Below are 26654 nucleotides of genomic sequence, written 5' to 3'. Positions count from 1 at the left end.
TATGAATTATTAATTATATAAATACACAAAATTACAACTCATATGATAATGACAGGTAATAAGTGTACACCTCAACACAAAAAATAAAGAGTAGATTTCCTTACTTTTCTTGATCTCACAAGTCATCTTGCTTGACAGCCATGCTCTGCTATGACCTCAGGTCACTGTGGCTGCCAAATAAACTTTTGCTAAAAAAAAAGTTGTGGTGATGGACGTGATGAGAACAGGTAGGAAATGTAAGCTTTTAAAGTTTAGGTTAATAAATAACTGTCAATTCCTGTTTGTTGCTAGTTTATATATGCATATTTAATGAGATATTTCCTCATTTGCATATTTAATTGTTTTTTTTAGACAAAGTGTAATACAAAAAGTATTTCTCTTAATATGAAGATTAAACTGGTAGAAGTTTATGAGGATATCCATAAAGGGAAGAAAAAGTCCCATTCACCTGTAGTGTGATAATAGTGTCACCTATTGTGGTCATTTTTCAGGACTTTCGTCCCAGGTAGAGATTTTGGCACACATCCCACGTTGTTCAGTGGGGTCATATTAGTCTATAACAGTTGAGATATTCTCCGCTAAATGAAGTGCATACAAATCTTACCCAGGACCTCTACTACTGTAGTTAGTTAAAAAGCCGAGGCTTAAACTCTCTCTCCCCCCTCCCTCTCTTCTCTCCCCCTCTCTCTCTCTCTCTCTCTCCCCCTTTTTCTTGCTCTCTCCGTCCCTTCTCTCTTCTTTCTCTCCCTCTCTTCTTCTCCTCCCTCTCTCTCTTCTCTCTCCCTCTCCCCGTCTCTACCTTTCTCACTTTCCCTCTGACAAACTGCTCCTTCAAAATAAAAGCAGCCAACTCCCGTCACTCATCACAAAGGACTTTGTGCACGCTTGTATTTTCAAAATAAAAGCCCACAACTGCTTACAATAAGTAATACTGCTGCCTGGAAGAGGCTGGACTTTCAAAATAAAACCTCCCAAATGCTAAAAGTAGCTCATATGCGTTTGTCACAGATGCACAATTAGACAATTGGCAACTGCATTACAAAATGTCTGGTGCATGATAAAAAGGCTCATGGGTAATGAAGTACATAGGGTTTGATCATCACGTAAAAATTATAAACAAAACAGAAATGTAGCTGAGATAAATGGGCGTCTACAGCATATACAGAACCCTACAGGGTCATTACATTACCAAGGAGAGTCACGTGTTTCTATGTTCACTGACATTTAGGACATGGAGAAAAGAAAAAAAAAACTTCTAGAATCAGCAGTCCCTCCACAGGGTTAACAGAGGACTGTGTTTGAAGGCTGAGGTGGACTGAACATGAAGTACCTGTACACCAGCATCATGTTAACTATAGGATTACATGTCTAAGTAACATCCACACCAATGAACGCCAGGTCCAGAAGCTTCCCAGCAGAACACTGAACTGTCACAAGATGGTCAATGTTATTCACGTCTCCTGTCAGTGGTCATAATGTTGTGGCTGATCGGTGCATAGACAGACTCTGTGTCTGGTTTGTCATAGTGTATATAATGTATGTTCATGTATGTGTCTTCCTTTGTGTGCGCTATAGTACGTACGTACAGACAGACCAGATACAGTGAATATCTACTTGTTGTGTGTGTGTGTGCGTTCATAAGTGTGTGTGTGTGCAGCAACAACCAGGAGAGAGATGGCCCCCTTAAGACCAGTCAATGAGAGACGGACGTGGAGACGGACGCAGCCAGCGAGACTGGAGATCAATAGTAATCATGAGGCGCTGTGGCGTTAACAGCAGATGACACATCGCTCGGGCTTTTCCACCGCGCCGCACCCCCGACACAAAGCAGCACAAAGTCATAATTCCTCGCGGGCTCAGATCAATACATATACATTTACACAAGTATCAGGGACGCAGGTTAGGTTCTATTTTGCTTTTATTTGTTCTTCCATTCATCAGTTTTTTTTTGTTTTTTTTAACACTGCAATGATTCAAACTAATCTAGGCAAGCATGACAAATGCTGACCTCATAAAGGCCGCCCCCGCCGCCAAGGGTAATACACAACTCTCAGATTAACATGATGGCACGATAAATGGACACAAGTGATGGACGAGCATCCTCTGTTGTTATTTAGTAGAGGTGCATGGAGGAGGCAGTGATAGAGGCAGTAGTGATGGAAGCCAAGAGGTCATGTTGGTTTATGGTCACTTGTATTGAACAAGTGATTTAACACAATTATTCAATGATTTGTGGAACACAAACAATTCATTTTTCTTTCTGACGAGACTATGATGGCTGACACCAATCTAATATCCATGCGTTTTGCCACATCCTGTGGGATAGTCCTCTCCTCCGCAGCTTCTCACTCGCTATGACAAATCGGTCTGAAAGGCCGGACATGTGATTGGCAGAGAGTTGAGGGCGTTTGTGAGGGTGTGGGACTGGAGGACGCCGGACAAACTGCTCTCTATCGTAGGATAATCCGTTACCCCCCCCCATACTGGACTATATCGGGGCAGAGGAGCTCATTCTCCAACAGACTGATCCAGCTACAGGACGTCATTCATACCAAACTCTATCCAGCTGGACAACAACTCACCTTTCTGTAACATGAAACTAATGTTAATGCACATTATTGCACCTCATTAATCCTATTACGTATATAATTTCTATTTATTCTATTTTATTTTATTTGATTATTTTATTTGATTATTTTATTGTATTTGATTTGATTATTTTATTGTATTTTATTATTGTATTTTATTTTTTATTTTATTATTTTATTTTATTATCTTATTATTCTATTTTATTTTATTATTTTATTTTATTATTTTATTGTATTTTATTATTTTATTTTATTATTTCATTATTCTATTTTATTTTATTATTTCATTATTCTATTTTATTATTTTATTGTATTTTATTATTTCATTTCATTATTTCATTATTCTATTTTATTTGATTATTTTATTGTATTTTATTATTTTATTTAATCATTATAATTATTTTTATCTTAATTTTTACTTGTGGTTCTCAAGAGTGTTTTTTTTTTATGTACAACTAAGCTACTGTGACCAAGAAACTTCCCTTGTGGATCAATAAAGTTTATCTAAGTCTAAGTTACTGAAGATTCCTGCTGTCTAAATAAAGACAAACAGAACTCAGACACTAACGTTAGCTGCGTTTCTTCAAAGTTTATCGTAACACTGAGCAAGTGTTTGATTAAAGCGCTATTAGTGGCTACAGGAGGGTCATCTGGTCAAAGTGTCACAAGGCTGAATGTTTGTTTTACCGCTAAGCTTGACGTACGAGTTTTAAAAATAACAGCTTGCCTCCTTTAAATGTGGAGCCAGCCCTGAGAAACAGCCGCTACTTGAATTCAGTCAGCCCAGCCCTCCTTTTTCTTGGAGCTCCAGCATGTGTTTGTTTTTTCTAACCATCCTTCTTCCTCTGTTTCTTCAAATAAATTTCTCACTTCTCACACGTCCCACATCTCCCCTCCTCTCTGCTGCCCCCTGTCCCATGCACGAGAAACTAACGCCCCTTTAGCTGGATTAATGTCGGGTTCATCTGTCTGAGTTTTCATTTTTATTCCCCCATTTACAGAGCTGGCACACACAGAACAGCCTACCATGACAAAATCTGAAGGTGCGAAGTTGCCATATAAACAATAAAAAGGTGGGAAACTGGCCTCTGAAGTTACTCTGATATGAAGCAAACATGGTATAGAGTACTACGTCAAGGCATGTTTAGTCTATTTAACTGAAACGACTGAAAGAAGCTGGAAAGAGACAGACTGGAATTGGTCCAGAGCATGAAACGTTAGATCACAAAACAAAGAAAGGCAAGAAATTGTAATTTTAACTTTTAAGTTTGAGTTTCAATTAAACACTACAAAAAATGCATTCATCTTCTGTAGCCGCTTGTCCTCTGGAGGGTCACTAGGGGGGCTGGAGAGGCAGGGTACACCCTGGACAGGTCTCCAGTCTATCACAGGGCTAACACAGAGAGACAGACAACCATTCACACTCACACCTACGGCCAATTTAGAATCACCAATGAACCTAACCAGCATGTCTTTGGACGTTTGGGAGGAAGCTGGAGAACCTGGAGAGAACCCACGTAGACACAGGGAGAACATGCAAACTCCACACAGAAAAGAACCAGTCGCGTCATGGATTAGAACCCAGAACCTTCTCGCTGTGAGGCATCAGTGTTAACCACCACACCACTGTGTGTATTTACACACCTAGTCATATTTATATGTCTTGTTCTGTTTAAATCATGAACACAAACTACACGTATCAGCATTTTTTATTTTGTTGGGTCGACGTTTTTTTTTTTTTTGGAAAAGCACAGACCGATCTTCAAACCTTCACAGCCTCGCGAGCTTGAGAACATTTTCCTTTTCACTCATTTATTCAGTTTTCACATGCTGCCTGTCGTAGCAGGGACAGGTCCAGGTGGGGGTAATAACGCTGACCGTGGCCTTGTGCAGAGCAGCGGTTAATAATGTATTCATTTACCACCGACAAGCACAAGGATCTGCTGTAAAAATGTTTTCTACACAGAAAAGACTAATAACTCGAAATGAAAAATAATTATTAGCTCATGCTCCCAAAAGTGTTGTGAAATGTCTACAACTCAATCAGACAAATACCAGTATCCTCTCTTCCCTCTTTGTCCCCAGCAGGAAAAGTTTGGTCTAAAACAGAGTTTCTAAAAGGAACGTTACGCCGCTGGTTTAAAAGCATCGCTGGTCTAAAAACAGTAACCTAGCAGCAGTCTGAGTTAGAGGAAGATAAAAGCACAGACCCCCTGGAAATACAGCCCTGGACATTACAATTAGAGACAGGATGGGAAGGGGGGGTTGGAGTAACACACAAAGCTCTTCTCTGGTCTCTCATGAGAGGAGGAATCAAGACTTCAAAAATGTCCCTTTCTGTGAGAAACACTTGGCTCCAGCACAACAACGCACTCATCTCTCCACTAGAGCTCAGCCACCGCCGCGGATAACGAGCTCTGAATGTCATTAACGCAGCGCGCCAGGCAGCGAGCGCCACACACACACCGCGCTTCCCCGTGCCCGTTAAAACTTTATTTATCTGTGTCGCCGTCCATCTACCTTCACAGATGTTCTCTGGTACACAATGACTGCACAAGGCAGATAATTATTAAGCTTTTTTTTTTTTCATTTTTACTCTATGTGGCGAGCTAAAGTGAAATAGATCTGAAAAACCCAGAGCATGTCCTTGAACCGTCCTGTTGAAAACATTCAGCTAAATTAGTATTTTGCAGTTTATTTTCTTAAGGATGTTTGTACTTGGAGTTTATACTTGAGTACTTTAGCATCATGTCTGAATGAGTGTCGCTGTCCGTGGTACTGAAAACTGAAACCAGCATTTAATTCATGTTAAATTAGCTTTAATAAGGATTTAAGTTTGTATATGTCCACATGAGGATAGGACACAGTGTTAAGGTGGAATTATCCCTTTACTTTATGAATTTAATAATAATCATAATAATGAAACATTTCTACAAATATTATTTTAAAGTTATTTTATGTTGTCATTTATGTTCTGTTTATTCTATGTTAAACGTTAATTTAGAGACTATAGTACAAGCTCCATATTGTACTGTAAACTTAAAACTTGGCAGCTGAATGGATGAACAATCTACACCCATTCACCGATCAGCCACAACATTATGACCACTCACAGAAGAACTGAATAACATTTAAACCATCTTGTGACAATTCATTGTTCTGCTGGGAAACTTCTGGACCTGGCATTCATTGGTGTGGATGTTACTTAGACATGTAGCACCCACCTAGACCAGACCAGGCACCCCCACCCCATAGCAATGACACTCCTTGATGGCAGCAGCCATCCCCAGCAGGATGCAGCCTGACACAGACACACACACAAAAACACTTTAGGAACAACTAAAAAAAAACATGAAGAACAGCACAAGGTGTTGACCTGGCCTCCAAATTCACTAGATCCCAAACTGATCAAGTATCTGTGGGATGATCCTCAGAGGCCCCTCCCCTCAAAGGCCCCCCACTAACAACATTCTGTTGGCAGACACCGCAGGACACCCTCAGAAGGAACATGTCCATTCTCTGATGAGTCACCACCACAAGGGAGACCTAGACCATATCAGGAAGGTGGTCATAATGTTATGCCTGAGACCAATAGTCAACTATAGTAACTTGATAACTCACAAATTTATCAAGTTATCAGCTAATTTGTGGTTGTCAAGTGTTTGCAGGTTCACTAAAAGGAAGCACAGCAATAATCATAAGACAGCTACAATCATAGTGAATCATCTGATAAACTGTTCTACCAACTTTCAGCTATTTTCAGATCCTGTGTCACCTTCTCAAACGTCTTATGAATAACATCTAGGGAAGTGAAATAAAACTGGAGTTAAACAATACCCTTGTGTGCTACATATTCCCAAGAAGTGTCCTTAAAGACTCCTCGAAACTCAGTTTAACACACAGCGTTAAAGCGTATATCACGCAGGACCAAGACAACCGTTGCCAACTCTTTTACTTTAACTTTCACTGTTTGATTTAAGTGGAAATAGCCGGCAGAGTAACTTTGGACTTTTGGAACGGCGTGCCAGAGAAGATTAATCAATCCCCAACTAATTAAATGAATCCATGTCAAACAGTAATTCAAACCTGGTCTGCTGTCCAGCTATACAGCCAGCGCTACATAAGGCCCTCCGTTCTGCCAGAACGTTCCTCTTCAGAGCCAGTGATTGTTGTACCGAGCTCCAGCGAAGGAGTGAGACGGCTATGTGCGGCACACCAAAGCACTCTTGGACAGCCGTGGCGTTCGAGCGCAGCCAAGTATCATCAAAGTGCCGGGCTGGCAGCTGCCCTGGGGGAGGAGAGCCAAGGCCAGGCCAGGTTCTAAACCTGACACGGCTACACTAGCAGAGGAATGTGTTAAGGCACGTCCACCGGGTGCACTTCATCCGGCAGGATCATGGATGATGCTGCTTAACCCTTGTTATACCAGGCTAGATCACTATGACTGGGAATAGAGTAATACACCAAACACTTTGCCAATTTGCCAAATAGGGTTTTAAACCCATCCATCAATATCTAGCTTTCAATTTTGTGCAACTGCCCACGCAAAGAAAACTTGCGAGAGTCCAGATGTACTGTACTACAGGTTGCATGGCTACATGGCTGGAGCCTATCCCCAGCTGTCGTTGGGCGAGAGGCGGGGTACACCCTGGACAGGTCTCCAATCTATCACAGGGAGAACATGCAAACTCCACACAGAAAGGCCCCAGTCGGCCATGATGGATTGGAACCAATAATAATGATAATAATAGACACACAGGCAGATAGAGTCATGGTTACATTCACACAAATAGACACACACAACGTCTAACTCCATTAAGATACATCATCTTAAAGGTTGCAGGCAGAGCTACACTGAAGGAAAAATAAATAAATCACAGCACTCACCACTTTGTCCTCCTGCAGCCCAGTCAGCCATCCATGTAAAATGAAAAGAAAGACAGAGAGAATGTGAACAAAAATGATATCTGGGAGCATGGCAATGATCCTACAGCCCCGCCTGGAACAAACACAGTGAAGCACAGATAACTCAGTGTCCAGTAACGGGAAATTTATTGGGTTTTTTTTGTTTTCTTTTTGGCTTTCAGCACATACACAACTCCTAACGACAAACGGTTATATGTCAATATGTAAGGTCTTGTTAAATTTCACTGTACGTCCTTAAGAGCGATGTTTCCCAGGTATGCTGTAACAATAACTGTTATACACATGTAAGAGTCGTTTCATTTTCTAACATGACGAGATTAACTCCACTCTCACGAGTTCAGCTTGGAGCTCGATCTCTGTTGGTGATGAACCTAGCGTAACGGGTGACTGGAAACAGATGGAGCCCGCCTCCACTGAAGACCACAAGTACGGGCCTATCAAAACTCCTCACTAGTTAACACATTCCTTTTGATAAACGTCCACAAACATAACTAATGCAAATAGACAAGCACAGAACCTGAAAACAAGAGCAAGCAGCCTCAAGTGGCGACCAGCACAAGGCACAGTTTGTTAAATATTGTGATTTAGAGGTCAGTCCATCCACTAAGTATTAAAACTTGTGCTCAGAAGGGACAAGGGGGGCACTGAAGTTTATCCCGGCTATCTGAGTGAGAGGCACAGTACACCTTGGACAGGTCTATCAGAACACAGAAACACAAACAACCACTCACATACACAGGCACAACTACAGCCAATTCAGGATCTTAACCAATGTCTCTGGACTGCGGGAGGAAGCTGGAGCACCAGGAGAAAGGCAGCAGCTGTGAGTGGACAGCGCTAACAACTGTACCACCATGCTGCCGGATGTAGAGGTGTCGGACATATTCAGTCATCTTAGCTGTTAACTCATTTGGATGCACTGTAGGGAAACTGGTGCAGTGGGAATGCTAAACTGTTTCATATTTGAATCAATTAAAATGAGGTTTAACTGATAATGCAAGAGACAAGGGTAATGCTAATGCTAAACTAGCATATCAGAAGTGCAGAACACATTTCAGCACTGACTGACAGTAAATATAGAAAAAAAGAATCCTCTACTGATAAAGTTGGTGTGTCGATGACATAGACTGTATATAAATATGGACTACACGTCTCCACTTCCTTGCATTGGCCAAACTGATGCTATTTTCCCTGGGATACGGGCGGCGCCATCTTGAAACTTTGGAGCCAGAGTCTGATCAGTACGGTCCGAGGGTGGAGACACACGATATCGATGACATGGCAAATGAAGTCGCCATTATGTCACATCCTGTTTCTATAGCGTCAAATAACTAACTAAAACGAAACTTATCCAAAAAAGTGACACTTGAACATTCACCAGTATTATATTAGCTACCTAACATGACAGAAACCATCCTTGAAAACAATTTATTCGACGTGCATTTTAGTGTTTTATTTCGGCCCAAGTCCCGCCCACTAACATGGAGGGGGTGGAGCTTATGACCTATGCTGCAGCCAGCCACCAGGGGGAGCTCTACACGCTCCGGCTTCACTTCTGAGGAGCAGTTCCGCTGTCCACATTCACACAGTCTGTGGTCGATACTTGTTGTTCATCCGTTGCAGATGAGGAGCCGCTTCCAGCTGAAGTATGGATCAGACCGTGCTTCAGTTGGTGAGACGTGTCCCGCAGCTGTTTGCTGTGCAACTCTCCGAACGTCGCAAAGCCACCGACTGCAGGCGAGAGACGAGAGAAGGACCTCCAAAAGTCTCGGTAGAGTTTTTGAAAGAAAAGTGTCACTGGGGAAACATCTGCGCACTTTATTACTGTGTGATTTTAAATATCTCATGCCTGGACTCTATGCATCTCAACCATTAATAATAAGAAATAATAACAATTTTGTTTGTGGGCGCCTTTCAAAGCACCCAAGGTTACCTGATATTATAAATATAAAACATACAATGCAATATAAATAAAAGCATATTAAAAAGTGTATAGTTATTAGATTAAATGGAGTATGCTATTTTAAAAGATGAGTGTATGGCTGCCAACTGCTTCACATAGATGCGTTAAATGCACCAATTATCTGAATGTGCATATAAACTTGGAGCAATGAAGCTGATTTACACGTACATTAGAAATGATTAGGAACATTTGAAAAATGCTAAATCCACCTTTTAAAGATCTTCTGGCACCTTCCCCAACACACCACCCAGGACCCCCTGCAGCTCAACTCTCCCCACGTCAGCCCCCAACTAATTAGGATGTACTTTGCTTGGCGTGTGTGTGTGTGTTTGTGTGAGGTCATTAAATGCCACACCGGCAATGTGGGAGGGAAAGGGGAGGAAGACGGGACGTCACTTATTTCAGGACAAGACTCGCCTCACGCACACACGCACACAAACACACACACGCCCCGCTGCGTGCGTATAGGGCACCTCCGGACCCCTGGGAGACTGAGACAGAGTGGGAGACCACCCCCTCTGTCCACATCTCAGTCTAATGCCCAATTAACCTTTACCAGCCCTTGCCTGGGTCACACACATGCATGCACAGCTCACACACACATGGGTGGAGGCACGCACAGCTACACACACAGCACACACGGCCCCGCACACATCCACAAACAGCCCACTGTACGGACACAAATATGCGCCACGGCTCATCACCTCGGCCTGAGTTCCAGCACCTGAGACCTGATCTGACGTACAGTATGCGGCCCCCGTGAACAGCTGCATGTGATATAAGCGTGCAGAGTTCAGGTTCCAGGTCACTAATGAACGTGAACCCGAGCGGCTGTGCAGCGGCTCCATCTCTCTCTGCTCTGGGAACAGGATTCACGTCCGCGTGCACACGCCGCGAGTCCAATAAAAATGAATAAATGTGCACGAAATCATTCATCAGATAATAAGGAGACGAAAGGGAGGGTTTGTTATCCCTTCATTCTGGAAATATTAAATCAAAGGGAAACAAAACAATGAACGAGATGACAAATATTTCTTATTTTATTTATTGCTTCGTTTTATTTATGCATTCTGGGAAAACCTCGACTCAAAGCCGACTGGACGGGTTATTAATTCAGCTCTTATATTATGTCTTGGATATTAGTACCACCTACTGTACAGTACCTCATTAACATCCATGAAAATAGATAAATAAATTCATCAACGCTAGAAAGTACCAATTAAATAAAGATATTTATTTAATTTGCATATGTTTTCCTGTATTTATTTCAACTTGTACTGTTAATTTTGTTTAATATGAGACAAAAATCTAAAAAATATATATATATTAAAAGAGCAATTATATTATTTCAAATATAGACTATGATATATTTAAAAAAATTATGACAAGGTGTTTTTAGAGGCTTGAATCAACCAGTTTCTTTTAATTTGCCAAATAGTGTCAGTGTAGATGTTTATTGTTTTTTTAAACCCTTAATAATGTGCCATCCCCCTTTATTAATTAAGGCCTAAATGAGAAAAATCTTTACACAAAGAGGTGTTAATTCAGCTTCATTGGACTTTTTGAAAAGCCACACTGATTTTGTCCACCTCATTTGTGTCGGCAGATTTAATTTGCTCTGAGTTATCCGACTTAAAAAAGTATAACCTCCGTGCATCACAGTGTGCGTCACAGAACACATATCTGAGTAAAGAGCAATAAGAGAGCGTCCCCTCACCGTGTTGGACCGCAGGGACACCCGCCCCCCACAGCGGGCGCAGAACTTGGTCTGGCAGTACGAGCACAGGTTCCCGCAGCCGTCCGCGAACTTGGTCTTGTGGCAGATGCCACAGGTCGGCGCGTCGTCCCGATGAACGGCCGAGCCCGCAGCCGCCGTGGCCTGCCGGATCACCGTCTCCCTGTAGCTGGACAACTGCTGCTGGATACCGCTGGAAAAAAAAATGAAAACAAATAGAGTGAAGACGCATCAAGACTTTTTTCTTGACAGGCCCTGTCACAAATGAGTGAGTGGGAATACAAGGCAAAGACTAAAGGTCCACAAATGTATGTGTGTTCATGTTCAAAGTACTCGTCTGGCCGAGTACAGTCTATGTGCCAGGATGCCCTCCCAGTTTATCGAGGACATCAGGAGGTAACTCGTGTGGACTTGGTGCACCCAGATATCCCAGAATGCATTTTGCAATGGCGTCATAAAGAACGCTGCTGTTCCAATTCCAGACTGACCGTACTTCAGAGTCAAGTTTCCAAGTATCTGAACTTCGAGTACTTGGTATTGGGACGCTCCACATACAGTAGTTCACATGTCAGACTGCAGAATGTAGCATCGAACAAAAGTAGCCATCATTCAGGGAGAAGACCCCCCTCACAATCCCCTGTGCAGTTCTTAACACCCGAGCTAAGTCCCTCCTGTCCTGTCCCGTGCAGGTCCCACACCACACTGTCACACTGAGACAGACAATGGGTTCTATTGTGGTCCTGTAGAAGTTCATGATGATGGCTGACTCTTCACCATGCTGAGCTTCATCTCTAAACTTCCTCTCTCTGCCGTGGTCAATTAACAGGCTCTACTAACTGCTCCCTTTTTGATTACACTGATTATCCTTCAAGAGTCTCTCACTGTGAGTCTGTGCAGCAGTGCTTTGAGCTACATGCTAATGTCTGCAAGCTAGCCTTCGTCTTGGCATGCTAGCCTTTACTGATTAGCATAAAACAGGAGGGCTGTCACCTGCTGAGGTAAAACATGTATTTTATGTCTGCAGGGCAAAGCGATCAAAAATAAGACTACAATTTATTTAAGACTGCCCCTGCCTGGCACTAAGGCTTTATCACTAAAGGACAGGTACACAAGATGCAGATGCTTTGGACATATATACATTATTCATAAAATATTACGATGGAGCAGCATGATCACCAGTGCACCAATATTTTGAGGGGTAATCCAAAGATTGTTAACCCCATAGAGACAGTTGAAATCTAGAAGATCCCTAAGATCATCCTCTGGGGACCTTGCATGTCTGTAACAAAGAATTGTGCTTATGTATCTGGTACGTAGAGATATTTTACTGGATAATTAAAAGTTGAGGTGTATCGTGCAAATCCAAAAACCACCAGATTTACTGGGATTTGTCCTCTGGCCACCACACACGTCTCATGGCCATCCATCCTGCAGTTACTAGAGTTAATCTGGAGGGGAACAAAGCGGCGTACCAGCTGATCAACAGCGTTCATGCCAGTGAACAGTGAGGCTGCAGCTCTTAAAATACAACACAATGAACATCTTGGCTTACTTTGATTACTTGATCCAATTAGTTTGAGCCCTCCACAGTAGCTCCCCGGACTGTGACTCACTACAAATCACACGAGTTAAAGGCTGATAAGACGCAATAAAAATGAGAGAAGAGCGGCCGTTTTATTGGATAAATAATAAATAAAGGGGAGGAGAAGGGAAGCGAAACCAGAAAGCAAAGCAGACAATCGTTGCATTAAGTCCAGTCGATATCACTGCTCTCTCTCTCTCTACTGTTTGTGTGTTTTGGTGCAATCAACTTTTTTTTTTTTTCTTTTATAGTTTGAGGCTGCTTCGTCGACACGAGAAACTCTTCAAATCGATATGAGAAGGAGAGGGGAAGAGTATTGGTTTTATCTAAGGCGTTACAGTATGCTGATTAATTGGATTTCACACTGGGCAGATTGAGGAGGAACCGGCGGGGCCGAGAGTCACGACAGGAGAGGACGTTTATTTTTTTATTTGAGGCCGTCGGGTTGCTCCATTCGAGCATTCGAGTAAGGCAAACCCCCGATTCACAGAGGAGTTTGAAGACGGCTGGGGAGGGAACACGTACACGTCTGGATATTTAACAATAAAAGAGGATCAGCCAAGACACGTTATACTGTATATAAAGTAGGGATGTCCCGACGGGGCAGATCCAGGCATTTTTAAAGTGATCGCATTGGTATCAAGTTTCCTGGAGACGGCGTCAAGGAGAAAAATCTTCCAGAGAGGGTTAGGGAGTTTATGGCAGCGTTGGATGACCAGAACATTTCTGGAGTAGAGAACACAAGGTACCAGCTACCCTCTCCACACTACATTAACTTTGACAGAAAGATTTGTTGGACTGAATCCAGTCCAGTTGGACCGGATCGGCCGATACTAAATATTAAAACCCCTAATATAAAGTGAAGAGGAGAGGAGGAGGAGGAGGAGGAGAGAAGACGTTGGAGGGTGTTGGAACAGCGAATGAGCAAAGATACAGAAGCAGAAACGAGAGAAAAGAGGTGAGGAACAGGCAAAAGAGAGAGGGAGGGAGGGAGGAAAGGAGCGATTCGCAGAAATCCGTGCTGCTGACCCACGGTGAAAGACGACCTCGCCTGCTGGACTGAAACTCAACTGTTATGTGACCTCAAAATGCATCGGTGCAATACCCCCTGCAGTGAGGCTGATAAACAGCTGGAGACGAAGCGGAGGCCTCAGGTGGAGACGGGCAAAGCCACCGCCACCGCCCTTTGGTAGGACGGGTGATCACAAGAGGGAGAGAGAAAGAAGAGTGAACGAAGGGGGGGGTGGGGGGGGGGGCAGAGAAGGAAATGAAAGGGTGATGGGAGGATGGAATAAAAAGGAGGAGACATTCTAAAAGAGGAGTGGTTCCTTTGTCAAGTTAAACTGCTACCTATCGGAACTCAAAGCGCTCACAGACACATCTACCCATTCATTCACACAAGCTAGCAACTTGGGGTTTGTGTGGTCCATGCACCGGGATGGAACCCCTAACCCTCTGGTTTGTGGATACTGTGATTGAGCCACAGCCCAATACAATACATATCAGTCAGGATGGCTAAGTGGTTTAAGGTGCCATGTTCAGGCTGCAGTCTCTCCTGAAGGCATGGGTTCTAATCCCACTTCTGCGCTACTCGTGGAGCAGCGCTGAGACCATGAGGTCACTGGTTCCATCCATGGCCCCATTTGCATCCTACCTGGACGAACAGATCACAAGTGACCAACTTAAAACACTGGTGTGAACGCACTGAGGGCAAAGACGGAGAGATACGATCTCTGACCACATCTGCAGGTGGTCCGGGACACACGTGACCTCCTTCCTTTGGTAGTGTGAACACACAAGGAGTCCCGGGTCACATTAAAGACCACCTACTCGACAGAGGTGCACTTGCGTAAGCTTTGTTTTGCCTCATTCATTCAGAAAGAGAAGCGCTCTGATAAATGCTGCTAGATCATAATTAATTCATGTTCATTAAGAGATGGTGCAATGACGCTGGAACCTAGATGCATGTGGTTTTTTGTTTCTTTTGTGTCTCGGCGTATATTTTAGATCATATTTTATACGTTTAACTGGCTGCACTTAATTTCGTTGTACATGTTACGATGAGATATCCTGTTCTAAATGAACACCCAAAAAGGAAAAAGCACCATAAATGACTAATCCAGCGGTAGGTAGAGATCCAACAGAGACAGCAAACTGTCACAAACTGAGATCAGATGTCAAGTGCCACCTGGGGTACGAACGTGGAGACACATTTTAATGCCAGGTGTGAACACAGGTACTTAAAATTGATCAGATTGTCCAGGATGGATAATAATGCAAGGTATCTGAACAGGGCCTATCCTGTCCAATATCCTAAACCCCCCACCCAAACTGCTCCGGGGGTACCCTGCATGGCCGCCCACTGCCCAATCTGTGCTCACCTGGATGAGCTAAAGGCAGAGAACACATTCCTGGTACGTGTGCACATTAAAACACGGCGAAATAAACAACCTGATGTGCAAAATAAGCAACACAGACGCATGCAACAGTTCACACAGAAGCAGCTGTAAAATAATCCAGTAAAAAGTTTGGTTATAATTTCCTTGCTGTGGCTGCAGAGCCGCAGTAGTCTACTTACAGACCGGGGGTCAGCGGTGCACCCTCCTCCCCCATCGGCTCAGCTGTTGGAAAAAAAACTACAAATCCCAGCAGCAGAGGCCGGAGAAAAGGGAGTCCGACATCCAGTTGTTTTCTGGAGCTTTCGGCATCGCTCCTTTGGGTGTAACGGGACAAACTGTTCCTCTAAATACATCCTTCAGAGACGCCGAGCACCCAGTGGGTGAAACACAACCAGCCTGTGGAGATGTTAACACCTGCCCACAGACACACACAAACACCTGTAGCCTCTACACACAAAAAGAGCATTAGCATACGCGCTAATACACACTCGTGCAAAGTCGCCACTGATGATGCCAGGTGCACACACACACACACACACACACACACACACACACACACACACACACACACACACACACAAACACACAGGGGAGCAGTAGTCAAAGGTCACGGGGAGGTCACCTGCTGCTGCAGCACGGCAGGATCGACTTCCTGTTCATGGTTCTCACTGAGCCTCTAACGACCCCTGGCTCTGTTCAGCAGCTAATAGAGTTAGGAGGATACAGAGAGCGGCTGGAAACGAGCCGCTGTGGCTGTCCATGAGAAGACTTCAGACTGAACTGTCTGTCCGTATGTGGCGACGCAGTCAAGACTCAACATGAATCTGTTTAGATTCTAATCCGGATCCTTGGCATCGGCTCCTTTGGTCGTTATTTCAGAGGCGTTACTGTTGAAGGCACAGGTGGCTTTAATCCAAAACGGCTTCTATTGGTATTACTCTTAATAAATCCATGTTGGCTGGAGGTAACTACACCGAGTTCATGCACCTCATTCATTCTTGCTACATCCCATTTGCCTCCGCTCTCAATCCCACCGAGTTCTTTTAATTATTTCCAAACTCGCCTACTTTTCCTGTTGTGACGTCAAGTGCTTTCTTCTATTCTCGCGGCGCTATTTCACTCCAGGTTTTTTAATGCATGTCCGGTTTATCTCGGTTCATGCTAGGTGAAGCAGAAATACACGAATATTTAATTCCCGGTGGACAAACGTGAAACAGAAGGCCTTTCCATTTACTATTTAAATGTAATCATAGAGCACGATGTACAATACGACTCTGGCATCTCAGAGAAACATACATTAAACTTTATAAGTCCTTAAACTGGAGTTTTCTTAGTTTCAAAGTTCAAAAATTCTCACTGTGGCTGGTTGATGATTCTCCACGACGCAGCCCCAACCCTGTTTATACCGAATCATTCCTTCAACACATGCTAACTGCTAGCTTGTATCCCACCGTCTCTTAATTTAAAGCTTTTACTAAACTTTAGGTACAGATGCTAGCAACCAGTGAAGGCCAAAAAGTGGTCATCTCCTAAATCATTCATCATTTTAAGCTCTAATCAGGTCTCCAGACTAACCCTTTTTACACAAGGAGCAATGTGATCCTATACTGAAAATTTAGGGGTGCACTTTAAATCGACCTACAACACAATTATTCACACTTTTCCCCATTTTAACTCAAACAGAAATGACAATATGTCCAGGGACATATTCTCAGTAGAATTACAGTCACCACAGTGCAAGAACTACAGCCTAACAAATGTACCTCCATAGATGCAAACAAAGTATGTGGTCAGTAGAGAAAACAACTTTATTCTTCTTTATTTTTATTTTTTCCCTACTTGCATGGTCCAACTGCTGCTGCTTCATGGAGCGGCTGTCAAGGGCAACTATCAATCACCATGACACCACATCCTGTTTTTATAGCGTCACATACGCTATATCGCCAAAAGTATTCACTCACCCATCCAACTAACTGAATTCAGGTGTTCCAATCACTTCCATGTCCACAGGTGTATAAAACCAAGCACCTAAGCATGCAGACTGCTTCTACAAACATTTGTGAAAGAATGGGTCGCTCTCAAGAGCTCAGTGAATTCCAGCGTGGTACTGTGATAGGATGCCACCTGTGCAACAAGTCCAGTCGTGAAATTTCCTCGCTTCTAAATATTCCACAGTCAACTGTCAGTGGTATTATAACACAGTGGAAGCGATTGGGAACGACGGCAACTCAGCCACGAAGTATCAGGCCACGTAAAATGACAGAGCGGGGTCAGCGGATTCTGCAGAGTCACAGACTACAGACCTCCTAACTTCATGTGGTCTTCAGATTAGCTCTAGAACAGTAGAGAGCTTCATGGAATGGGTTCCCATGGCCGAGCAGCTGCATCCAAGCCATACATCACCAAGTGCAATGCAAAGTGTCGGATGCAGTGGTGTAAAGCACGCCGCCACTGGACTCTAGAGCAGTGGAGACGTGTTCTCTGGAGAGACGAATCACGCTTCTCCATCTGGCGATCTGATGGACCAATCTGGGTTTGGTGGTTACCAGGAGAACGGTACTTGTCTGACTGCACTGTGCCAAGTGTGAAGTTTGGTGGAGGGGGGGGATTATGTAGCTAAAATAAAACTTCTCAGAAAAACAGAATTATATTAACTACCTAAAATGACAGAAACCATCCTTGAAAAAATACATTTTTGTCGTTTACTTTAGTGTTTCAGTCACCAGGGGGAGCTCTACTTTCTTTGGCATCACTTTTAATGAGCTGTCATGGTGTCCACTTCTTATACAGTCTAATGGACTCAGTCGTATTTGGAACCAGGCTCAAGTCTTCATTCAGGGAATTGCAGTCTTAGAGGTGGACTGTGGATCCATGTATGATGTATCAACAGAAACCTGGCAGCCAAAGGACAGTCTACCTCAAGTGTGATGTGTTACTTTTGTTTGTGTTTTGCTGCAAATGTGGCAAAGTGGGACATAATACCGGAGAAACTGAAAACTGCCAGCAGGAGGAGGAAATAGATCAAGTACATCTCGACAAATCAGTCAACCACAACAAGCCATCAAATGCTTCGACGCAGACAAATCTTTACCACATCAAATAACTGTGCAGCAGATCATAATGAGCACGAGACGGACAGGAGGACGGAGCGCAAGGAAGGGAAGGGAAGGGAAGGAGAGACGGAAGGACACGGAGAGAAAGATCAGAGAGAAATGTACAGTGTGACGAGGAAACAGATAGCGAGCTCATTAAGAAAAAAAAACAGGAAAATATCCATATTCAAATGTGGAAAAGACACAAGGTTAAAGCAAAGTGAGAATAAAAGCTTCACTTTCTCAGGGAAACACACACACACACATATATATGTACACTCCAACCACGCTTCCTTCACTTCCCCATCAAAACGTTGGAACAACTAAAAAACAAACCCGTTTTACATATATATGTGCGTGTGTGTGTGAATATATAAATATTTTAAACAAAGGCTCCATGATTCAAAGCAGAAAACAGCATTAACATAAGGCGTCCCATAATTAAGCTGTGCGGCGCTAACAAGCTCTCCTCTCTGACTCCACGCACAAAGACAACCCAAAGTTTTGTCCGTTGGATTTCATACAGGAGATGAACACGCCGAGATTTAAACATATTTTTCACATTTCACTCACCAAGTCCAGATTTTAGTGAATGAAGTCGTCATTCACTGTTTTCTGACTTTTCGGAGGACAAATGAGTTCTTACCGAGTCAGAATGACATTAAATTACTTTCTAAGAGAGAGATTTTTTACAGTATAAAGACAAAATTACAATATAATGTCAATCTCAAGAATCCATTTCATCTCCTGTTGAGGCTTTAAAAGTTTGTTTCTCACACAAGGTGAACACAGAGACAGATTTATTTTTCTATTTGAAACCAAGTTTATAATTTGTAAGTTTGCTGGCATGTGTGTGTTTTATAATATATTAGTGAGAATTCAAGAGGTATTAAAAAAAGGCACAGTAATTCTTCAAATAGCTGGCTACTGTTATTTCCTCCTGTAGCAAAACAAAAGAGGGCGCCATGATTTCTCGACAAAAGTGACAATAAAGCACCTAGAGCTCCCCCTGGTGGCTGGCTGCAGTATAGGTCTTAAGCTCCACCCCCTCCATGTTAGTGGGCGGGACTTGGATCAAACTAAAAGATGGTTTCTGTCATTTTAAGTTGTTAATATAACGCTAATGTACACTGATCAGCCACTGACAACTCAATGTTCTGCTGGGAAACTTCTGGACCTGGCATTCATTGGTGTGGATGTTACTTAGACATGTAGCACCCACCTAGACCAGACCAGGCACCCCCACCCCATAGCAATGACACTCCTTGATGGCAGCAGCCATCCCCAACAGGATGCAGCCTGACACAGGCACACACACAAAAACACTTTAGGAACAACTAAAAAAAAAAAACATGAAGAACAGCACAAGGTGTTGACCTGGCCTCCAAATTCACTAGATCCCAAACTGATCAAGTATCTGTGGGATGATCCACAGAGGCCCCTCCCCTCAAAGGCCCCCCCGCTAACAACATTGTGTTGCCAGACACCACAGGACACCCTCAGAAGGTCCATGTCCATTCTCTGATGAATCACAACTGTTTAGGAGTTACAAGGGAGACCTACACAATATCAGGAGGGTGGTTATAATGTTATGCCTGATCGGTGTATGTTGGAGCGTCAAGTTTCATTTAAGCTTTTGACGACGCTATAAAACAGGATGTGACATACTGATGAGTAGATGATTGACATTTGACAACTGCTCAGTGAAGTGAAGAGGCCCCGTAGGAATGTGAGAGTAGGAAGGAAGTGTGGGCAGGTCATCGATCGCGGGGCTTCACTCTCTGACAGTGCTGCTCAGACTCTGGCTCCAAACTCGTTTGGAAGACGAGATGCGTCGTCCATTTTTTTCTACAGTCTATCTAGTAAAGTAGAGGAAGTGTTGGGGACTATTTTCAGCTGCGGATGTACACACATGAGCTTTTATAGTGAGTATTTAGAGCAGGACTGAGTACGAGTTTTATTGTAATGAAGCAACAGTCTGGTTTACTGATGTGTTTTTAATAGTTTTCGGACAACAATGCCATCACTAAAACCCAGGTGACCTACTCTTAACACCGTACTTGAACGCCTCCTGTTCACACACACACACACAGATGATGCACTCGATGGCGGCGCTCTGCTAAATGCGCCTCTGCTTCCAGAGTCGACGCAGCGTGGGGAGGATTGATGGCAGGATGTGTAAATAGGACGGACGGATAAAAGGTGAAGAAGGATGGGGAGGTAGCTAAGGGGGGAGGAGAGGGGGTGTTACGACGCACCGTAACTCAAAGCTGGACGGCGTGTGGACCCTTAGCCAGCAAGGACAAATGGAGAGGACAGCCGGTCGTGATTCTCACAGGGATATCCCTGCGGCTGTTAAGAACGTGGTGCATGTCAGCTGGTGTGGGACTGACATTTTGCACAAGACAAATAAATAAAATGTCCAACAGCGATGCAGTTTGAGCACATAAATTCTCCTTTTTATGTCACAGGTGATTACGGTTTGATGGAGGTTTGGAGGTTGGTCGTTGACCTTTTCACCTGCTCACTAGATGAGTTCAGGGCGAATACTACAGTGTGTGTGTGTGTGTGTTTGGCAAAGTTAATCAACTTCAGTGAACCCCTCAGGAACACATATAGTTCACACACTTTAAACTCACAAAGAGGGTGTTCATCAATGCCAAGGATGCAAACTTGAGATGTGCATCCTTGGTAGTTAAGACTTGACAAGTTTGACAGGAGGAAAATGCATTCTGGGATACCTGGCTGTCCCAAGTCCATACAAGTTACACCTCCTGATGCGTCCTAAATATGTTGCGAGTACACGTTGAGGACTTTTACTTCAGATGCATACATTGAATGCTGCAATGTTCTGATCATCCAACGCCATAAACTCCCGGGTCACGTCTGTTCCAGAGAGGGTTAGAAGTTTATGGCAGCATTGGATGATCAGAACATTTCTGGAGTAGAGAACAAAAGGAACAAGCTACCCTCTCCACACTACATTAACTTTGACAGAAAGATTTATTGGACTGAATCCAGTCACATGGTGCACAAGTGATCTAGGAGAACCAATAAGATTTTAAAAAAGCCTTTATGAATCTCCAGGGGAGGACATACTGAATACTAAAAGCTCGGTATTGGATCAGGAGGATAAAAAACCTTGAGTGGGACATCCCTAGCCACATGCGTCCAAGCTGTTACAGTTTCAAATCATTTATGCTCCTAGTTGGTATTCTTTTTATTTCCTCATTACATGCAGGGATTCCTCGTTAGACTCCCTATTTCCCTATAACTTTAGCTCATCCCTGCATTTTGCTTGCATCTACCTCAGCCACTTTGCTTGACAGCCTTGTACCAACTTTGTTTTTTCACCATGTCCAGCAACTGGGTCCTTTTTTCTTGAACTCTGACAAAAATATTCAGACTTACTGAGGACATATCAAGTTTGAACAAAAACCTCATTATTATATGTCCACTCATTCTCACCTCTTGTCCAAAAAAATGTTTTGGACTCCTCTCTGCCAGGGCCTGGCTCCTCCATCAAAGTTTAAAAGTTGCACTTAACTTCAAAAAGTTAAAGAGCCCTGCGCTTTTGACATACAGTAGATGTGTCCAAAAATGAGGCTGATTAAAATAGCTGAGTCCTATAGTCCTTGAGCCCCGCCGCTGCCGCTAAGCCAAATGTTGGCACTGATCTGTCCAGTCCTGGGCTTTCAGAAACCCGGGGCGGCGTCAGGTTGGGACAGGGAGCCAGCTTCAACTCTTTCCCCCCTAGTGACTCAGGCCTCTGTGGCAGTGCATGAGTCACTCCTCCAGTTCCGGGATCGATATTCAAAAAAGCGAGCAGACATGAATCAAATAACAATGAGTCAGTGTCGGAGACAATCACCTTGTGGCCATTTAGAAATTAAGCCCGCCAACTTTCTCGTTTTCTGTCCAACACTTATTTTTAAAGTCACTTCAGTCCCTTGTTACTAATTCCCGGAGCAAGATGTTCCAGCCTCTCCAGGTTCTCAAACTTCGCCGTCTCTTTGTCAGCATCCCCTCTTCACTCCCGTCTTTAATCTAGTCCACACACTGTAAAGGACTCATCTACAAGATTGATTGGAACTCAATTGAAGCTCCACAATAGAGGAGTATTAAAAAGTTTCTTCCCTCTCGTGCTATTTGTGAAATTGAATGGAAGGTATAATGCACGCCAGGAATAGAACGGTTTCCGGTTCGCAGCTGCTCTCTGTGTGTGTGTGTGCATACAGAAAATCTATTTGTTTGCATGCAAAGGAGATCCTCCTACACTCACTTTAGCACCTTATTTACTTACTTATCGCTTTTACACGCTAATAAAAACCCTTGATGATTCAGATTATGAAACTGGTCTCATACAGTACAGCGTGTGAGGCTGCATCAAAATGACAAACATCCACGACTGACGGCATTTTAAGACTTCTGTGATGAGGAAAAGAGGCTTTATTGACATCAGGCTACTGTGAGCAGACTCAAAATTTTGTTGTTTTTTGAAAAAGTACCAAATGCTCTCTGGTTAAAATGACAAAACTCAGATCATGAGAGTATAATAAAGAGGACAAACCGCCCGCTGGGGCTCCATAGGTAGAACCAGAGGGTTAGTGGTTTAGTCCACAAACTAAAGGGACCATTGACAAGACACTGCACCCCTGATTGCTCCTGGAACTGGTGTGTGCTTGTTTGTCATTATGACTGTAAATAGTACCATTACAATCACATCAACCATCTTGTGACAGTTCAATGTTCTGCTGGGAAACTTCTGGACCTGGCATTCATTGGTGTGGATGTTACTTAGACATGTAGCACCCACCTAGACCAGACCAGGCACCCCCACCCCATAGCAATGACACTCCTTGATGGCAGCAGCCATCCCCAGCAGGATGCAGCCTGACACAGACACACACACAAAAACACTTTAGGAACAACTAAAAAAAAAAAAACATGAAGAACAGCACAAGGTGTTGACCTGGCCTCCAAATTCACTAGATCCCAAACTGATCAAGTATCTGTGGGATGATCCACAGAGGCCCCTCCCCTCAAAGGCCCCCCCCACTAACACCATTCTGTTGATGGACACCACAAGACACCCTCAGAAGGCCCATGTCCATTCTCACAAGGGAGACCTACACAATATTAGGAAGGTGGTCAAAACAAGACCTTACCCAACCTGACTAGACCTGGGGCCTCATGTACAAAGACTTGCGTGGAGTCCAGATCCCTCAGACTAATTGTTTTCACATTTATGACAGTTTCCCAGCATCACCTTTAAGTGTTGCCAAAAGATCAACAGCTGTAGAAGCCAGCCAGAACTTTTCCGTGAACGAGAACGTACGCAACGTTTTTGTGCGTACACACCCTTCGTACACGAGGCCCCAGGTCCTTTAGAATCAGGTAGAGCCGAGTCGACCTCTAGAGTGTTTATTTAGCATTGCTCGGCGATATTTCATCTGCCTTATTTTGCCCTTTAGTTACTCGAATTTTTTTTAATGCAATTTAAAGTGGCAAACGACTAGATATTGTTAAATATGACAATCCCCCTTCGTGTGCCTCCCTCTCCGTCAGTGCATATATGTGCTGTGCTGTTGCCTGGCTGCTCACCATATGGCTGCGGGGACATGGAGAATCTCTCGCTCTCTAGTTTTCCCTCTCTGTGCCAAGCTCTGCTGTTCCTCCTCCATCCCCGCCCCTCCCTCTCTTCTGTCAGAGAACTTACCATGCTGGGCTGCCCGGGTGTACTCTCACCTCCCCCACTCCCTCCGTCTATCCTCTCATCATTTCCTTACTGCACACTTTCTCTTAATTTCTTATTTTGTTTTATAATTCACAGGAGGACATATTATTGCTTTTTAAAGCCCTGGAATTGAAGGTGTTGGTTTTAAAATCTAACAGAGAAGAACAGGTTAGGATTTTGGGAAACCCTACCAGAGTAGAGAAGTGATGCATGTATTTTAAGCTTTGTGCGCATTAAATGACACACCAAACAGTTGGGGGGCGTTCCTCCATCACAACATGCGTACTGATAGCATGTGACATGACTTGGCGCGTTGCTAATGCGCCGTTAGACGATACCAGGCTCGTTGTAATACATAACAGCATGAGTGTACAGTACGTGAAGCTTCTCAGCTCTCGCTCCTCTACATTTGTCTTTTCTCCTCATTTCCTCCTCTACTACTTCTCGCCTCCCTCCCCCTCCCCCCTCCCCTTCCTCCTCTTTTTCTCGATATACTTCCCTGACTGCCTTTCCACCTACTCACTCTTCGTCCTCGCTCTTTCTCTGTTTCTCACTCTCTTTCTGCCGCTCTAATTGTGCCTTCTGTACTCCTTAGAAACTGTACTCGCCTTGCTGTCGGGAAAAGTGTTTGTCTCTCTAATTTATTGTGGTTCTGATTGATTTCATCACTGCCTTGTTGTTACACCAATGAAGAAAAGGCTTCTGCTACGATGAAAGCCACTGGGACTATAAATAGGTCCTCTGTTACTCTTACCTATCAGTAATCCTTCATAGGAATTACTTTCACCAAGGACCTGACAATATGTTCCAATATTACATCTTGTTTTATCTCGATTCTAATGTTTTTTTCTCTCTTTCTATTAAAAAACATTGTCAATGTGAGCTGATCTTTAGCTATGGTGGGAGCAAGCACCCGAAACTGTGGAACTAAACATGGTTGGAAGGGATACAGTTTTGCAGCAGAGCAAACAAACTGAAAGTTGCACTGTCAGCGATGCAGGAACATGAGGTCTGACAACATCCTGGCTAATATGCATTTTTGACTCATTAAGGTCGATAATAGATAAACTGCAGAACAAAGTCTCTGACGTCGCTGCAAGCAGGATCCCACAATAAACTTGACTGGACTAATAATATTGAAGCCCAAGTCCTTCAACGTCTGCAGAACTATGCTGCAGATGTTTTATCACTCGGCGGTAGCTGGTGTCATGTTCTACGCTATCGTGTGCCGGGGGCAGCAGGGTGAAGGCAGCTGACGCCAACGGACTCAACAAGCGCATCAGGAAAGCTGGCTCTGTTCTGGGAGTGGATGCTGAGGAAACTTCTCAGGATTCTGAACGATGCGTCTCATCTCCTGCATGTCACACTGGAGACCTACCCGGTCATAGAGGACCACCACAGAGCCTTACAGGAAATCACTTACCACGGCAACTTACTCTTTAGTAGTGATGGACGATGATAACAAGAACATTAAACACGTTGACTAGTCCATCAGGCATTTGTCTTGGCTTTCCACCGATATAAACACCGATCTCTATAGTTTGCTGAGATAATTCTTATAAATGTTTATTGTATTTGGCACAAGAATTTCATTCAGGATTAATAAACTCAGTTCTTATCTTATTGAGACTGATGTACACAAACTCAAGCTGTTTTCATTTCTTTGCTGCAACATAAGTTTCGTATAGCGTTCATGGTTTTCGTTATAGTTGCTCAGTAGTATGAAGCTTTATACGTTATGCTGTCAAGCCTTATAATCCCATCTGAAACTGTAATAAAATAGCTTCAGGTTTACATAATCACATATTTCTCAGGAATCCTCCTGGACTTGTGGACATCTAGGATTTCACTCGGTATCTGGGGAAACATTTGGATGGAGCAGCTCAAAATATGTACTGTGCTACCGCCCCCTCCCCTCCAACCTGGCCTTTGGATAAATGGACCAGCAGCAGTTCTCTACTGAAGATGATGTCTTAGTCAAGGTCTGCACCTCGTCGCCATTCTCTGGTGAGTGGAAGTTAAAAAGCACAGCAGCCGTGAGAAGATAGAAAAAAGAAAAAGCTTAAGAAGAAGAAGAAGAAGTGGAGTGTGTACACGAACATACCAACACACACGATTATTATTAGACAAATACCTAAAGGTGACTATTTTTGGCTGAGATAAAGTGTGGAAGAAGCAATGGAAGGGAAGGGGAGGGAAATGGAAGAATAAAAGACAGAACGAAAAATAAAGACGAGGAGAGAAAGAGCAAGGGAGGGCGAGAGAGAGACAGAGAGAGAGGGAAGGAAGGAATGAGGAAGAGAGAGAGAGGGAGAGAGAGAGAGAGGAGGGACAGATGGAGAGAGCACCAGAGCCAACAGCAGAGCTAAGTGGGTAGTGTGCTCCCCAGACAGCGCTCCATATGGCCTGGCAATGCCATACACAGCCAGGCAGCACAAACACACATATCCACAGCATGTATACACACACACACACACACACACACACACACACGCTAATACACACAATTACTCCTCCACATAAAACAACCAAATTCACACACATATTCCATATTCACACATTAATTACCATGTACCCACACAAATACAGAGCTCGGCTAGGGGCGAGTTGTTCAGTTTTTTCGTCTTTTTTT

At 43.6% G+C, this 26654-nt stretch overlaps 1 protein-coding gene across 3 annotated transcripts in view; it reads right to left on the bottom strand.

Annotated features, from left to right (window-relative positions):
* rims1a (regulating synaptic membrane exocytosis 1a) overlaps window positions 1-26654 on the bottom strand; it is a gene marked incomplete at its 5' end in the record, with an annotated part of 87545 nt that overhangs the window by 49868 nt on the left and 11023 nt on the right. For 2 of the 3 annotated variants that reach the window (XM_084561805.1, XM_084561807.1), the window contains 2 exons: window positions 7476-7487; window positions 11195-11405. In XM_084561805.1, coding sequence (XP_084417931.1) covers window positions 7476-7487; window positions 11195-11405 — 223 coding nt within the window. The remainder of the gene's footprint in view (window positions 1-7475; window positions 7488-11194; window positions 11406-26654) is intronic. The other variant, XM_084561806.1, reaches the window with a different exon arrangement.

The sequence above is a fragment of the Chelon labrosus genome, assembly GCF_963514085.1.
Source record: "Chelon labrosus genome assembly, chromosome: 15".
Taxonomy (NCBI): domain Eukaryota; kingdom Metazoa; phylum Chordata; class Actinopteri; order Mugiliformes; family Mugilidae; genus Chelon; species Chelon labrosus.
This window is presented reverse-complemented; position numbering and strand designations above follow the sequence as displayed.